The sequence below is a fragment of the Meles meles genome, chromosome 8 (assembly GCF_922984935.1).
Source record: "Meles meles chromosome 8, mMelMel3.1 paternal haplotype, whole genome shotgun sequence".
Classification (NCBI taxonomy): Eukaryota; Metazoa; Chordata; class Mammalia; order Carnivora; family Mustelidae; genus Meles; species Meles meles.
The window spans coordinates 70532657-70546981 of record NC_060073.1 but is presented as its reverse complement, the minus strand read 5'-3'; the positions used below and the strand labels follow the sequence as shown (position 1 = coordinate 70546981).

Below are 14325 nucleotides of genomic sequence, written 5' to 3'. Positions count from 1 at the left end.
CAAAATATATAGCATTTTGTATAGCAAAATGGGTAACTTAAACAAAATGTACAAAATGCTTTACATTTTGTATAGCAGCCTAAGCCAACTAACAGGTCAGTACTGTTACTATTCCTTTTTCACTTGAAAAAAACTGAAGGATGAGAGTTTAAGTATTTTGGCCAAGACAGCACACTAGTAATTGAGGAACTGGGATTTAAATCCAGACAGGCTACATCCAGAGCCTTTGCTCTTTACCACAGTTATCTACTGCCAACTTGTAGTATAATGTGTACTTACACCTTTACTGTGTTTCCCAAGGCATTTCACAAACTAATCATTTTTTTACAACACTGTGATGTAGATAGAGCAGACATTACTGTCCTATTTTTATAGATGAGAAAATTGGCAGATTAGGTGGAATGGCCAAGGTGAAAGCTCGAGAGACTAAGAGAACCAAGAATAGATGAAAGACAGCTAGTAATTTATGAACTCAATTGCTGGGAAGTCTTGAGATCACATATATACAACACCTAGAATGCTGCCTTATATGAAGAAAGTACTAAATAAATTATTGAATGTCAAAGGAATGGATCAAAATATAACTTGAAACCCCAAAGTCGCAGCAGTACTATTTTGAAGAATCTGTTATTCCTAATTATGAATTTAATGATTCATCTATTCATTGTTCAGTTAATCATGCATTTAACAGCTATCTAGATTTGACTATGGACCAAGCAAGCATACAGTTCCATTTATTCTCCTTTTCCAGTCAGTGTTCCCTGAGACAGTGTACTTTGCAATACCTTGCCACTGAATATATTGTTACTTGAAATGCATCTTAAGTAGAAAATAAGTCTTTTAATTGCAAGAGAAAAGGGGAGTTTTAAAAGCATAGATTCAAGAGAGGAGGAAAACTTCTGCCGCTAATCAAAGCATGGTTAAAAAAAATAGGATCAATCAATATGAAAGTTCATTTCTTGACAAATCCTCTCATCTTTTTTTGTCTGATTAATTGATTTTCTTCCATTCTATCCACTTTTTCTCCATGAAAATTTGTATTTTCAATAGGAAATTGTAGGAGTAGAGTAAAAACTAATCCCATTACAATTTTATCTGTAGAGGAGTCATATAAAGTGTATTCCATCTCACACCTAAAATCTGAGAGGTAAAGAATCGTAACCAGATTCACTGTGGCATCCCTCTTCTAAGCTTTCTTGTTCTAAATCTTATTCTTGGAATGCCTGGTGGCTCAGCCATTAAGCATCTGCTTTCGGCTCAGGTCATGATCCCAGGGTCCTGGGAATAAGCCCTGCATTGGGCTCCCTGCTCAGCAGGAATCCTGCTTCTCCCTCTCACACTCCCCTTCCTTGTGTTCCCCCTCTCGCTGTCTCTCTCTGTCAAATAAATAAATAAAATCTTTTAAATAAAAAATAAATCTTTTTCTTGAAAAGGCACACTTTCCATGGCCTGATTTGTTTATTTACATTCATCTAAGGAGGTGTGGGTTTGGGGGCTCAAAATGTGATTCATCACTTAATTACAAAGTGAGATTTTGTACTTATATTTTATTTCACCTAATAAAATGATGCTTGAGATGGACTTATGTTTTTCGAGTTATGTAGGTATCTTGAAATTATACCACCCACAGTGTCCCAAATTCTGTCATGCACAGATGCTCAGTAAATTGAACACCATCTATAGAGAAGTAATTAGCCAGCATCAGGGTGCATTGGAATCACTTTGCTATACTCTGATTTACCCTAATATTGTTGTCTTCTCAGCATCATGAGCTAAACATAGCTGTTCTTCAAGTTTGGGTGCTTTTTCCCCCTCCTCCTTCTTCTTGTCCTTCTCCCTTATTTCTTCTCCTCTCTTCTCTCTCTCCTTCATCTTCTCCTCCTCCTCCTCCTGCCACTTCCTCCTCATCCCCTCCTCTCCCCCGCTCCTTCTTTTTCTTCTTCTTTGCAATACTTTAGTTTAACAGGCACTTTAGAAAGTAACTACATTTTCAAAACTAGATGAAATAAAACAGGACCAAATCATACACATAGTTGATTTTTGTTACTGGGATGTTTCAGCCTCTCTTTTATTTATTAACCCACGCCATATGCAGAAAGAAATAGGACCTTTGTGAATACCATTGGTAACTAAGAAGTCAAATGCCAATCAAAGAGATAAATATCCAGTCTTCAAAATAAATAAATGTACAATCATCCCAAAGAAAGGGATTCCAAAATGTCTGTCTTTGCAAGAGACCTCTGTACCTGAAAACACCTATCAGAATAGTTGTATAAAGTTGCCCTCATTTGGTCACTCCATTTGGCTAATTCGTGAGTATGTTGAGTTTTAAGAAGAAGAAGAAGAATAAAAACAAACACTTAAATAGTATTATATTCTCTTTTGAGGACACTGACAGAAAATCTGAGTAATCTGGCATAGGGTACATGGCCAGCCAGTGTAAGAGCTGAGACTTGAACTTTTTTTTTTTTTAAGATTTTATTTATTTAACAGAGAGAGATCACAAGTAGGTAGAGAAGCAGGCAGAAAGAGAGGGAGAAGCAGGCTTCCCTTCAAGCAGGGAGCCCGATGCGGGGCTCAATCCCAGGACCTTGAGATCATGACCTGAGCCAAAGGCAGAGGCTTGACCCACTGAGCCACCCAGGCGCGCCCAAGACATGAACTTGAGTGATTTAGCTTCAGCCTATGTTCTTAAGAAATGTATTGGGCTGTTCCTTGTATGAAAACCACAATCTCAGGGAGGCACAGGTGAGAGTTGTTAAAATAAAGCTGTTTGGGTTGAACCATATGAAAGTGGCAATATTTGACAGTTTTTGACCTAACAAATTTGTAGTTTACATTGTTCAACCTCATAAAAAGTAAAACAGTGACTTAGCACATATGAATGAGGCTTCTGCTCTGGGTCAGGCTCTGTGTTCTGGGGAATAGCCACAGTCAATATGATTACTGATGGCTGAGAGAGAATCTGGACATCTGAGTTGTCCAAGTATCTTTGCTAATCTCGATTAGTCAACCATTTCATCTCCTGGAACTCAGTCTTTTTGTCTGTGAAATAAGTGGATCTCAAATTTTTGGGACTTCTGTCTACTCAGAAAGGGTAAAACAACCTATGTCTCATTTCCCCCAATCACTCTCAAGTTCTGGTGGCAAACAAGTGGATAACAAAGAATGTGACTGTAAAAACAAATCCTGGGTGTGGGGAGGCTTATGTTCCCATATGCTTTCATGATAGGGATATATTTATACTTATTTAGAGATGATTTATCTTTAAGAGAACATGTATCTTGAAACCTAATTATGGGGAAAGATTAGGTCAAAATATAGCTAATTAATGTAAAATATGTATCATTAAGAGTTAATAAATTTATTAATAACAAATAGAAGGGGTGATGGTAAACCTAAGCTAAATTTATAATTAAAAGCAACAATGGTAGTAAGTGACAATGATGACCAATTGCAGAAAATGACGATGTAGGAGCTTGCTCCCAAATTTTAGGATTTCTACCTCTCTGCCTGTGCCATAGAAGCTGTGTGACATACCCAAAGACCATATGGCAGCCAGCCTTTCTAGAGCAATACCAAATTAAAGTCCTTAATAAACTCTCTAGAAACATGCTTATTTAAGTACCAAATTAACAATCCGCAATTCACTTAGTAGTTGCTGGTCAGCAACTTGGTCCCGTTTGAAAACAAATACAAAATGAATCAAAAACAAATATGAAATTACAAGTGATTTACCTAAAAGAGCCAAAGATATTACATGGCATGATTGTGATGCCCTCACCTTCCATTCCTCTCGTGAAACCCCAGCTCACAATAAGAAACATATTTACTTTAAAATTCAGGGCACATGTGCACAAAATCTCTTACTATATTGGTGTAGTTTGAGCCCTACACCAAGACGACAGGACAAGCAGCTGAATAGAAGCTAATTCCTAGGTTAAATTCTGCACACCTTGTGTGATGCCCTGAATGTGTGTGGGCAGATAAATATGTATATTTATGTGTAATTTAATTTAAAAATTAAAACTTAATGCACTGGGCACCTAGGTGGCTCAGTGGGTTAAAGCCTCTGCCTTTGGCTCAGGTCATGATCCCAGCATCCTGGGATTGAGCCCACGTCAGGCTCTCTGCTTGGCAGGGTGCCTGCTTCCCCACCCCCATCCCCCCTGCCTGCCTCTCTGCCTACTTGTGATCTCTCTCTGTCAAATAAATAAATAAAATCTTTTTTTTTATTTCAAAAAAAATAAAACTTCATGAACTAATATTCTTGAATTCTGTGCAATGCCTTCTGATATTTTCTACTCTTTTTTTTAAAAGAAAAATATTGGTCATGAAAATATAATCAGTTGGTTTCACAACCCTCTTATGGGTTGTGATTTACAATTTGAAAAACACTACTCTCAAAGAATGTTGCCCAGATACATGCTCACTGTGACCTCCAAAAATAGCATGGGAGCTTCTTCTGTCTTAGAGATCTAAAGTTAGATCTTTTCCTCTTTACACACAAACTAAAGCACATTCCTTGGATGAATATGTTTGAAACTGTGGGTTATAAGAAAAGATGGCAGGAACTGGGGATGGTGAGCCTGGAGGAAAGAAGCGATGGCAGTGGAGGGGAGAAAGAAGCCAAGAAAATAAGTGGCAGTCCTCCAGTATTTCAGTGGCTACCAGGGTAACCAGGTATTGGAGGGACTGGGCATTTATCTCTCACCTTTCGGGATGGATAGTCAGCCTGATGTGGGAAGGGTGTTATGGTTCGAAGTCGACAGCCAAGAAAGAATTCTTGAGATGTCTTTGATGCAAAAAGGTGGTTTTATTAAAGCATAGGAACAGGAAGCGTGGGCAGAAGGAGCTGCACTGGGGTCATGGGGAGTGGACCAAAATTGGGAAGGGTTTATAGAGATAGCATAAGTCTCTAAGGAATTTTGGAAGAAAGGTTTCTAAGACCTTGAGGGGCTAGCCGTGGTTGGGAAAAGGTCATTTATTACTGTCTAATAAAACCTTAATCATAAGACCCTTCAGATGTATATGGTGGACCATATGCTTGGGGGATGATTGCCAACATGTATCTGGGGAGGGTAGAGATAAAGGAAGTTTTCAAAAGATTTTTATATGTTAAATATAAATATAAATATATGTTAAATATAAATTCTTACAGAATCCTAAAGGGGCAGGGGAGGGAGGTTAGTCTAGGATTGCCTTTTGCCCTTAGCAAAGTGTCAACATCAAGGCAGTTGAATCCCTAGAGGAGTATCATCCTGCCCATTTCAAGGACTTGTCAATGGTCTGTAGGTAGTAAGGAGATTTAATAATACCTCTTTTGCCTTTATTTCCCACATCAAGCCTACTGAACATTTATTGAGGACCAGCTACTTGCCAGCTTCTGTGCTGGAGACGACCAATAGAAATATAATAGCAAATACAGACAGATAATCTTTATGCAAAGAAACTACACTTTTCCAGTAATGGGACAGTCAACATGCCTGATAACTTATGCAAATCTTTATTTATGATCCACAGTATTGAGAGATGATGAATTTTGTTAAGTTCTATTGATGGCTTTAGTGACTCTTATAGCCCCTGTTTATGAAGGTATTTGATGTCAGTTTCTGAACGTTTCTAAGTATTCAGTTTCATGCAGAAAGTGGTTCAGTTATGGAGAAGGAGATGCCCTCAGAAGATGAGCTGCAAGCTTGCAAACAAGCCACGGCTGCCTCTCCCATATTCTGCTCCCCAGATAAAACAGGAAACCATAAAAGAGCTTCCATCTCAACTTTAAAGGAGACTTTTTAGAATTCTAGCTTTAGACACTTTATTCCTGAGAAAAAAATCATTAAGCTTACTTTTATTTTAGATTATTCCATTTGTAAGCACACAGGATAATGAATACATAAATCTTTTCAATTTCTCACAAAATCTGAGTAATGCAGTCTTGGTTTTATTGCCTTTGGGCTGTCACCAATCTCTTTTAAACTTTAAAAGAAATCCACTAGAACTTTTTCGTGATCCCCTTCGTAGTACTGTATTCCAAATTCAATGTTAAAGCTTGTATGGGGTTACCTGTGAGTTTATTATTACATGTTCAAGTTATAGGAAACATATGTTGGTTCAATATAAAATGGATTTTTGAAGTATAAAACCAACCATGGTAAGAATTTGCCCAGTATGAAAGACAGTCAAGAATAGTCCAAGTTCAGCTGGCGTTTGGTTGGAGTGAGGGAGATGTTACACAGAATTACCCTTGAGCTCCCTACCAACTTTGAGATTGTATATTTTGCTTAAATGGTGATTTCACCCACCATTACTGGATTCTTTTCCAGAAAAGAGCTTCCTGTCCCTGCCTTCTGGAATCATGTCCCAAGATACAAAATGACTTTTTCCTTAAATGAATGCATCTTTAAAGAATCACTTAGATCTAAATTACTCAGTAAGTGCTATTTGGTCTCTTCTGACAACATTGCCACAGCCCAGCAAAGTCAAATTATAAATAATAATAACAAGTTACTAGTAATAATAATTACTAATAGTAAGTATCAAATAATAACAAAGTACTAATAACATCAGTAATTGGTTTTAAATAGCTAAAATTTATTGACTATTGTATGGCAGATGCTAGGCTAAGTGCTTGTAAGACACTAATTTAATGACAACTCTATCAGGTGGTCCATTCCTTTTCTCATTTATTGGGTAAGAAAATGGAGACAGCACCTAGATGAGGCAGAACTAGACTGTGAAGTCACAGTATGCTAACTCCAACGAATACACTCATAACTACTAGTCTATACATAATGACTATTATGTAAGTGTTTCTGACCCTTGCTAATGTCTGTTTAGTCATCTGAATTATTTGGCAATATCATAAATGTAATAGCTTAAGTATCCAGTGTTAAACGTTGAAATATTATGTCATAAACTTTCAACAAAGAGAAAATGGTTAAATAATTTATAATACATGTCTTCACTAAAGTTTTAGGGAATCATTAAAATGCTCTAGACAAAGAGCTTTTAGAACATAGGGAAATGTGTGCAGTTATAGAAAATGCAATAGTAAAGTACAAATTTTTTTGTGTATGGTATGACCTCAGCTTTCTTTAAAAAAAAAATTCATGGAAGGAAATCACTAAAATACAATGATTGGCCCTGGGTGGTAATGGCCCTGGGTGGTAATATCTATTTTGTTCAAAATTTGTTTCTTTAAAAAAACTTCTTTTTCCATAATGAATTTGCATTGTTTCTATGATTTAAAAGAAAAAATTAGTTTTGTTTTATTTTTGGTTCTATAAAGCTATTTAATTGTGTCATACAAGTTGCATGGTTTCTGATTGACATTATGGTATATAAAGTATCATGCTCTCTCTTCTTAAATGAAGATAAATTCGAATGGTCAGGTGTTCATTTAGCAGTTAATGAATCTGTATAGAAATGGGCAACACAGCTTCACTGTAAAGCATCTGATCACTAAGGTGTATAAAGTCTGCTGACTTTACTTTGCCCAGAATGAAGTCTTAAAAGCCTGGAAGCGCCATCTAATTGCCTACTGCTGAGTTCCTTATCAGTAGCACTGAGAGTGGCAATCTGGTATTTTTTGAGCTCACAGAGGACAGTGAAGACTGGTTAGGCTGGTTTGGAGAACTCAAGGCAAATTGATATGATTTATAGTCAGTTTTGGCAATTCCTGCTAAACATAATCTGTCCCCAGGTCCCAGGGTGTCAGTGCTAGGCCTCAGGGGCTGAGGAAGCACAATTCCTTTATGACCAGGTATGATTAACCTGGGGAGTTTTGGGATGTTTCTTTTTTAGGAAAGCTTGGGCTATCCCAACTCAGAGGTTGTTATTGTTTGACATGTGTTTGGAAAACTCCACCCACATCTTTTGTTGATTCATCTACTGTCACTTAAGTGCCGCTCCAGACTTCTGCCACTTAAGGTCCTCTTTCCCCTTTTTGGCTTTGGATCTGAGTGGAAACTATGTAGCATCAGACTTTGTATTTAGGATCATTTGCAGAATAACTTTCAATACTACCCTTTATGGCACTGAGTGAATAAGACTAGGGCAAAAAATTCGAGCCTTCTAACTTGATCTGTAAGAAAGATGTGCTTTATAGACGTACATACCTCTCTCGTGGATGGAACTGTTCCTAACCTAGCCCTGTCTAAAATACTTTATTCAGAGATCTTCATGGTCGAGTACCTTAGAAGCTGCCTACCTGCAAGTCACAATGATCATTCCTGCATTATAGAAGGAAAGAACAGAAATGAAGGCAACAACGTTCTACCGACCTTAATTTATTCCTGGGCAAGTAACTGTAGAGTACTACTTTGCCAACACTGATACATAGGCTCTGAAGTCCCCATTCCCTTCAGGTTTAAGTACATTCAAGTGGAAGAACCAGATGCGTTCCCAGGAACTAAATCTCTTTCATAGAGGAGGAGTCTGTGATTCAGGCTTAAACCAAGGGTGTTGCCATTATGACATAGGCCATTACCGAAAGTAAGGTAGGTTTGGCTCCTTGCCTCAGAGCTGTCAGATGTGCCCAGGGATTTGTGCTGTCTTTCATGTTTTAGTAAAGCCAGGCCATCAGAAAAGCTACCTTGGGTCATACCAGTGGTAACTTCAGATGAACAAGGATCTAAAATATTAGAAGGTGATATGAGAAATTCTGCAATAAGACATAGGCAGAAAGAGCAGGTTTGTCATTAACTCCATCTGTGAAGTTCAGGAAGATTCCCAGAGGCAGCAGTGTTTGAATGTGCTTTAAAAGAATGAATGAAGTGAGTGGATGGAAGGGAAGAAAGAGCTTTCTGTGAAAAGTCACAAATTTTCTTGGAAGAAGACAGTGAAAAGAGAGGCTAACAGAAGAACAAGTTTGTGAAGCAGTAAGATGCTTCACTAAGAATATAGGCTCCATGCTGTAGTTGATAAGGAGTCAGCAAAAGATTTTAAGAGAAGAGACAACATCAGGTGGCCATTTTATGAAGAGTTCTCTGACAGCTAGTGTAGCTAATGCTTGGAGGGAAGGTGAGATTAGAGGGAGGGACCCAGTTGGAGAGAGCTTCATTCATGCCAATGGCGGCAACAAAGAAGGATTTACAGACTACAGAGATGCTTTAGAGGTAGAACTGATGGGATTTCTCCCATCAATTGACGGCATTTGTGGGTGTCTTGTTAGATGTGGAATCAAGGTTTGAGGATAAAGTTTTTAGCTTAGATTATTAGGAAAACTGTGATGCCATTAAGCAAAGACTTTATGTCTGCTAAATCCATGATTTTTGTCTGAAACCTTCTCAAAACTATGATATGACTTCAACTATTGCATAATAGTTCTGTGGCATCTGCCATTTTTCACTTTCCAGAGCACTTCCTCTTGTTTGATCTCATTAAACATGCAGTTTGACAGATGAAAAACTAAAGCGAGTGACTTGGCTGAAATCATCCACCTGCATCTGCCCAAGATGGAAATAAAACCAAGTCTCAGTTTTAAGTTTTAAATCAGATTCCAAATTTGATAGTCTTTCATCCCAGTCCCATCACCCTTTTTTCTATTTCGCATGGAAGATACTAGAATCAGAAAGACTTTTGAGTAGCAGAGGAATCTGGGAGCTTTGGAAAAGCCATAGAGAAATCTCAGAAGTTCTGGGGAGGAAGAGGCAGCCAGCAAAGGGGCAAAAAGAAGCAAATGGCGATGAGCATTCCAGGCTTTCCACATGTCAGTGTCTGCATTGCTACAGTAAAAAAGCATCCTGTTGTATTAGTGTGCCTATAAACCTCATTACTGCACTCCACATTAGCCCAGGGTGGTAGGAGTGGAAGGTGGGGGTAAGGACAAGCTGGTGATGCCTATGAATGGCCCTCAAGTTAGTCCTTGGGTCCCTCCCATCTGTTCACAGGGTCCTCTGTAGCTTACTAATCAGCATTACACTCAAAACCTGTCCCCCAGCAATCTCAACCTGAGAATGAGTAGATTTATTGGTCATGTTAGATGAGATTATCTATGTAGAAGCTGTGAAAATAAGACTGCCAACTTGAACATGGAATCTCAACTTCACTGAGCAAAGGAAATGGAGGGTCTTGGTTCTTAGAAACGCAAATTTCTCTACTAGAAATAGTAGAATCATTTCACCATGGTGGGAGACCTGTTTTGCGATTATCTTCTGTCCATGTGGGTGATTGGGAAGAGAGAAAACGCTGGTCTGAGATAAGACTGGCATTTGTGGGTATGAAGAGAATTTTCATCTCAGGTGTCATTACTGTCTTTTTTAAGAAGCCAAAGGGGCAGTGGTTTCAAGATGCTTGGAGACAGAGAAAGAGGATTCTTGATGAAAACTGCTCAAAGCACTCTTTTCTTTAAGACAAATGTGATGTCTGCCAGGATCTTCAATAACCACTTGCTCTAGTGATCAGTTCCCACTTGTGACTGACTGACTTCAAAATGGTGGCCAAATACTTGTACTTAATGGAGACACGATCTGTGATTGTTCAGCTCTCATCCTTTTGGGAGGTTTCATTGATTATCTGTCTTCCTGCTTAGACTCTCAGCTCCTGCCTCAGGGACGATTTCAGCTTGCTCCCTTGTCCTACAGAACTGTGATTGGCAGGTTCAACAGCTAATTGTAAAATAAATCAGGAGAGTACTGCTCTTAAAGAACATTCATTTATTTTTGCCTTTTCTTCCAAATGTTTTTGTATGTGGAGGGGGAGAAGTCCACACTGAAAAAGGCCCTCCCACACCCATAGTTGTGATTTAAGTGGACCCTGTTTAGTTTCATGACCCAACCTAAAACCTCTGAGACTCTCACAGCTTTCAAGCCGGTGGGGGTAGCCATTCTGTCAAGACTTCTTAAAAGTGTTAGTTGATAATTTTTATCCCCAAAAACTACTTTGAACATCTTTTAAATCTTCAAGCAATTGAGCAGATTCAACCTCTAGTTTTCCTAGTGATAATTTATTTCTGAGGAATACACTTACAGCAGGTTTTTTAAATTAAACATTTATACTGAAATGCCTCCCCATCTTAGGTGAACTTGACTGATTCTTATTTGAGTTTTTAAAATCATCATTGGATTTTCTGGCCTGGGCACTTTAAGTTTGCCATAGGAAATGACAGGGAAAAATAGTAGGTGGTTTCCATGGCCACCACAGGGCTGACTGAGGGAGAAACAGACAGGGTAGGGGAACGGTGCCATACTGAACTGAACTGCAATAATGATCAGTAGTTCAGAGAGGAAATTTAAGCATCTGGGCTCCACTTAACAATGATCAATCAATCAATACATGAACAGCAATATCTGCACTGTGGCTTCACATTTATATCCTGTACCTATAAAATACCCAAACAAAAAGGAAATTGCAACATGTATAAAAATTAAGTCATTAAGCACATTTGAAAAACACTTCTAGGTTAGAATAAAAATTATCCTAATTTCCAAAGTTTAGCTATTCCTCCTGAAATACCAAGAAAAACTTTCAACAGCAAGGTCTTGAGCTTAGTTAGCATTAGGACTTTTTTTAGTTAAAACGGAATGCGAAAAGGGGTTAGTTCTCAGATTGGAGGGACCTCGTTTCTTGACTTGGTGTTACCACACAAAGAGGTAGACGGTGAATTTGCTTCCTTAAACCCTCTCTTTCTACTCTTTCCACCTAAAGGCTCACTGAAGCAGGCATTTCCTGGCCCAGGGGAGCCGGCAGACTCCTGCCTGCTGACCTAAGACTGGACCTAAGCAAAGAACTTTGTTTACTCTCTTCTACATTTTAAAAGAAGATACCAGACCAACACTTCCATGGTGGCATTTCAAACACCAGCAGCTCACGAGAGGGTGGGACGGGATCAGTGGGTGAAAAGTCTTCCCGCCTCCCTTCAGCAGGCTTTCCCCCCCCCCCCCCCCCCCCCGCGGGCAGCCACCTCCTCCCCCTTTCCAGGGCTAAGGTCTTGTCAGCTGAGAAGAGAAAGAAAAAGCTGAGGGAAACATCTGGAAACTGCCTGGTTACTGCTTTAAACCGACCGCGGGGAGAAAGTAATCCCATCTCTTAAATTGGCCCTTTTGTGTTGCAAAGCATCTCAAACAAGCTCTGCCAGTAGGCTGAGAAGGTGGCCCCACCTGCCTCTCTCGGAAGAGGCTTTGGCCACAACTCAAGATCCTCAGGAGTGTGCGCTAGGAGGGCGGAGTTAGACCCCGGTACTACTCAGCCCGGCCCGGAGGAGGGGAGCAGAGCTGAATTTGGGAAGCAGCTCCCTGCTATGCTGGAAACCTCTGGAAACTGGCTAAGGAGCTGCGGTGAGAATCATGCTACTTTTCTCAGACCCATTTCTCTTGACAGGCCCGTGGGGAGCCGGGGCCATTAAAAGGAAAAGAGGAGGGCAGGTTCCCCTCTCTTTCCCTTCCTAGATCAGCAGTGCCTGCCACTTCTCAGCACCCACTGCTTGCAGACGTCTTAAGGCTGCTCTGTTTTCCTATTTGCTGTTCTCCGTGGTCTAAAGGAACTGCATACAGTTTATCTTTCCTTCCTCCCCGTCAGTGCAGCCCCAAACCCACACTCATGAGCTTAATTCATCACTGGTCACCTCCTAGTAAGTCTGTCTCATGTGAACTGCCAAACTCTTGCTACTGTGTCTCACAGACAGAAATTGAGGAAAGTGAAATTCTTGCTGCTCATCTAAATGGGTTCCAGAAATGCCTGGATCCACACTGATTTCAGATCAGATAATTAATGTATACACATTCTGTTGAAATAGCCAGAGCCTGCTGAGGCAAAGTGCAGTTGGAACGCAGGGAGGTAGGCTGGTATGTGTCTGAAAGAACCAATAGACTTTGGGGTTGAATTCTCCTTTTACCAATTACAAACTATGCAGCCTTGGGAAACCGCTGAACTTGGTGCCTTCAGTTTTATCATCTGTAAAAATGGAGTTATATTACTAATTTAATAAGCTTGTTTAAAGTTTAGTAGTTGCATGTGGAAAGCTGCACTCCAGGACCTTCTAAGGGACAAAGACCATGGTTGCCTTATTGGGGGGGGGGGGGGTGTACATGTTATTTGTTAACAATCTTAGCTTAGTAGCTAAGAATGTCAGCTCAAATCATCCTGCTTGATTTCTAAGCAGGATTTCTAACCTTCGTGGTTAGCTTAGATTAGCTGAGTAACGTAAGCCTGTTTCCATAGCTGCAAAATCAATGGTAATAATAGTAGTAACTATTTCCTGGATCTATAAGGATTTGAAGACCTAATGCTTTGTATGTAAAGCTAGCACACAGCAGATACTCAGTAAATGTGAGCTGTTGTTGTAAAGCAGGAATCTGACTGTGGAGCTAGACAGTTGGCATCCCTAGGTGAAATTCGTTGTTGTTGTTGTTGTTGTTTTAAATGCAGAGGTTGGACAAGATGAATCCTAAGGGGCCTTATGTGTCCTAACGTCTGTGTTTCTAGGTGCAGCCACAAGCCTATCACATAGACCCACACCTTCCTTGGCAGGGGCCTTAAATAAAAAATTCAAACCTATCTTTTGTTGGGAACCCAACATAATCTATGTTTTGGACTTAAAAATCACAGCCAGAGCATGAAGCCAGATGCCTCATTTCCTATACTACCATGACTTGATTTCCTTACGAACACACATTTTCACAGCACCAGATGCCACTTTGCACGCCTGGATTTTGAGGACATAGAGATTTGCATTCAAACACTTTGCACTAGTTTTAAGAAACTTTACGCACACAAGATGGCCGAGAGCCGTATTTGTTAGCTTTTCCAGTTTCGGTGTTATTTTTGAAAAGGAACCTTAACCTGTAGGTCTGCATTCTGATGGCAGTTAATACGTATCTGGCAGTACAACTGAGCTGTTAGCACCCAGTTTAAAAACCAGCCTGGAGTCACTCCTCCCTCTGCCTCTGGGGTGAGGAAGTAGACTTGCCGGGCTGGGAGATTTGCATTCTCTTCAGATGTGGGCTTCCCTAGTCAGCACTGTCTTTGTTACTTTATTCTCTCCATCCCCCCCACCAAATCTGCCTTCCACAATTCTTCTAAATCCCTTTTAGGTGCTCTGAGCTAGGCTAGCACCCCCATTAAGGGTAGAACAGTTGATCGCAGGTTTTTTAGAATTAAGTTGTTTGCTGTAAGACCACCCAGAAAATAAGGACTGTGTTTTGTTTTGTTTTTAAATATTTTATTTATGTATTTATTTATTTGACAGAGATCACAAGTAGGCAGAGAGGCAGTCAGAGACAGAGGAGAAAGCAGGCTCCCTGCTGAGCAGAGAGCCCAATGTGAGGCTGGATCCCAAGACCATGGGATCATCCTGAACTGAAGGCAGAGGCTTTAACCCACTGAGCC

The 14325-nt window shown here is 39.8% G+C and overlaps 1 protein-coding gene across 14 annotated transcripts in view; it reads left to right on the top strand.

The window, feature by feature from the left end:
- The window catches only part of DLG2 (discs large MAGUK scaffold protein 2), a 1573258-nt gene that overhangs the window by 1313303 nt on the left and 245630 nt on the right, over positions 1-14325 (top strand). The window contains exon 1 of one of the 14 annotated variants that reach the window (XM_046015633.1): positions 12168-12275. The exons of the other annotated variants lie outside the window; for them this stretch is intronic. Coding sequence (XP_045871589.1) covers positions 12239-12275 — 37 coding nt within the window. The 5' untranslated portion in view covers positions 12168-12238. Of the gene's footprint in view, positions 1-12167; positions 12276-14325 lie in introns of those variants that run through there. 14 annotated transcript variants of the gene reach the window in all.